This window comes from Parus major, unplaced genomic scaffold, assembly GCF_001522545.3.
Source record: "Parus major isolate Abel unplaced genomic scaffold, Parus_major1.1 Scaffold793, whole genome shotgun sequence".
NCBI lineage: Eukaryota > Metazoa > Chordata > Aves > Passeriformes > Paridae > Parus > Parus major.
In genome coordinates this window covers 2,870-5,752 of record NW_015379672.1, presented here as the reverse complement: position 1 = coordinate 5,752, position 2,883 = coordinate 2,870, and the positions used below count along the sequence as shown (strand labels likewise).

Sequence of the window (2,883 nt, the reverse complement as noted above, 5' to 3'; positions counted from 1 at the left end):
CAGGTGAGGACAGGTACAGACAGGTGTGGACAGGTACCGACAGGTGAAGACAGGTGAGAACAGGTACCGACAGGTACAGGCAGGGGTGCAGGCTGGGCTCCATGGCCTGCTCCCACCTTCCTGTGCTCATGACCCATCCCAGAGGGTCATCCCCGTGCCAGAGGCCGCCCACACCTGCCCAGGTGAGCAGGCAGGTGCTGGTGCCCCGGTGCTGAGCCCTTTTCCCGTGCACCGCCAGGTGAGCGGGGAGCCGGCCCGGTGCCGGGCGGTGGCGGAATTCCTGCAGAGCCTGCTGGACTCGGTGGCCTCGCACCCCGCAACGCTGCGCTTCCCCGGCGTCGCCCGCTTCCTGCGGGAGCCGGCCGGGCAGAGCCTGCTGCGGCAGCTGGAGAGCCGCTTCAGCTGCATCTTCCAGCTGCACGGGGAGCCCTGGAGCCCTCCGGACCCGCAGGTGAGCCTCACCGCCAGCGCTCCGGTACCGGCACCGTGCCGGTGTCCGCTGTGCCGCGGCAGCGCTCCCGATGCCGCCCGTCCGTGCCCGCAGCTGGAGCTGGAGGAGCTGCTGCCCCTGGGCAGCCACCGGGAGCTCTGCTCACCCTCCTGGCACCGGGATCTGCCCGAGGACGCCGCTTATGAGGACACCGGGGACGGCGGCGACAGCGGCTTTCGCACCAGCGCAGGTGAGGGGCAGGTGAGGGGTGACGGTGCCCGGTGCCGCAGTGGGGTGAGGGGGCCGTGGGGCCGGTGCTGCCCCGGGGCTGACACCGCGCTGCTCCCGCAGAGGAGATCAAGATGATGCTGGCAGCGCTGCAGCCGCGCGGCCCCGCCGGGCGTGGGAGCCCCGGCCCTTGGCCCGAGCCCGTCGCCAGCGGCGAGTGGGACCTGGAGGCCGAGTTCCCCTTCGCGGCCGGCGGGGACGGTGCCAGGGAGCTGCTGTTGGACACCGGCGTGCAGGAGGAGGTGCAGATGGCTCTGGCCATCCAGTACTCCATGGACCGCACGTGGTGCGAGGAGCAGGAGCTGGCCCGCGCCACCGCCCTGTCCCTGCGCTCCTACAGCCGGGAGCGGGAGCAGGAGCGGGCGGAGGAGGATGGAGAGCTGCTGGCCGCGCTGGAGGCCTCGCTGGAGGAGGCGCTGCTGGCGGCAGACACGGTGCGGGTGACGGTGTTCTGCTCCTCGGAGCAGGACGCGTCGGCGGTGCCGCGGGAGCTGGAGCGGGCGCTGGCGGCGCGGCTGCGGACGCGGGAGGTGGCGAGCGAGCGGCTGCGGGCGCTGCCAGCCCCCGGCCGCTGCGCGCTGGCCCTGCTGCGCCGCCGCCACGCCGTGCAGCTCACCCTGCAAGGCGGCACCGCCACGCTGCGAGGCTTCCCCGACTTCGTGGAGCCTGCCGCACGGGAGCTCGCGTGGCTGCTCCGGAGCATGCCACCGCCGCGGCACGGTGCCACCAACACCGCCAGCACCGCGCACTGGGTGCGCTGGGACCCGTCTGGCACCGCTGTCTCCTACGGCCCCGAGGCCGCGGCGCAGCTGGAGCAGGCCTGGCTGCGCCAGGAGCGCCGGCTGGATCTGGTGCTGGACGGGAGGCCCTTCACCGTGGATTTGGAGCGCATGGAGGAGTTCGACATCGGCAGCGCCCGCGCCGTGCCCGTGTGCCGCAGCCAGCCCCCGCTGGACAGCACCTGCTGCCTGCTCGGTGAGCCCGGGCACCGTGGGACCGGCCCTGCCCCTCGCCGCGCCCGCGCTCACCGGGGCCGTGTCCGGCAGGGCCGGAGCTGGCCGGGCTGGAGGAGGAGGTGCGGCTGATGCCGCTGGCCGAGGACTCGGAGGAGTTCGCCGAGGCGGCGCAGCATTTCTGCGGGACGCTGGAGGAGCTGCAGGGCCAGATCAGCATCGTGCAGGTGGGCGCGGGCACCTGTCCCCCCCCGGCGCGTCCCCGTGGCTCGGCGGTGACGCGGCGGTGCCCGGCAGGTGCAGAAGCTGATCCACCCGGTGCTGTACAAGCAGTACCAGCTGAAGAAGGGCAGCGTCGAGCGGGCTTGTGCCGCCGGCACCGCCGTGGAGCGCGTCCTGTTCCACGGCACCACCAAGGCCTCCAGCCGTGAGATCTGCCTGCACGGCTTCAACCGCAGCTTCTGCGGGAAGAACGGTGAGCGCTGGGCAGCTCTGGGGCGAGCGTGGGGTGGAACGGGGTGGGAATGGGGTGGTGAGGTGGGCACGGAGCCCTCGGGGTGGGAATGGGGTGGTGAAATGGGCACGGAGCCCTCGGGGTGGGAACGGGGTGGTGAGGTGGGCACGGAGCCCTCGGGGTGGGAACGGGGTGGTGAGATGGGCACAGTGCCATCTGCACAGGAATGGGGTGACCATGGGTGCACAGGAAGGGGGTGCCAAGGTGGGCACAGTGCCATCAACACAGGAGTGGGGTGACCATGGGTGCACAGGAAAGGGGTGCTGAGATGGGCACGACGCCCTCGGTGTGTAATGGGGTGCCAGGGTGGGCACAGTGCTCTCGGTGTGGGAATGGGGTGCTGGGATGGGCACAGTGCTCTCGGTGTGGGAATGGGGTGCCAAGGAGGGCACAGTGCCATCTGCACAGGAATGGGGTGACCATGGGTGCACAGGAAGGGGGTGCCAAGGTGGGCACAGTGCTCTCGGGGTGTAAATGGTGTTCCAAGGTGGGCACGGTGCCCTCAGTGTGTAACAGGGTGCTGAGGTGGACACGGTGCTCTCGGTATTTAACGGGGTGCTGAGATGGGCATGGTGCCCTTGGTGTGAGAACGGGGTGCTGAGATGGGCATGGGTGCTCTCGCTGTGGGAATGGGGTGCTGGGATGGGCACAGTACCATTTGCACAGGAATGGGGTGACCATGGGTGGATGGGCAGGGG

At 70.9% G+C, this 2,883-nt stretch overlaps 1 protein-coding gene across 1 annotated transcript in view; it reads left to right on the top strand.

Moving 5' to 3' along the window:
• The first annotated feature begins 11 nt into the window (after positions 1–11).
• LOC107199483 (protein mono-ADP-ribosyltransferase PARP14-like) overlaps positions 12–2,883 on the top strand; it is a 4,949-nt gene continuing 2,077 nt past the window's right edge. Inside the window, exons 1-5 of the mRNA XM_015616805.2 lie at positions 12–451; positions 545–680; positions 782–1,693; positions 1,765–1,898; positions 1,969–2,146. Of these exons, the coding sequence (XP_015472291.1) occupies positions 793–1,693; positions 1,765–1,898; positions 1,969–2,146 (1,213 nt within the window). The 5' untranslated portion in view covers positions 12–451; positions 545–680; positions 782–792. The remainder of the gene's footprint in view (positions 452–544; positions 681–781; positions 1,694–1,764; positions 1,899–1,968; positions 2,147–2,883) is intronic.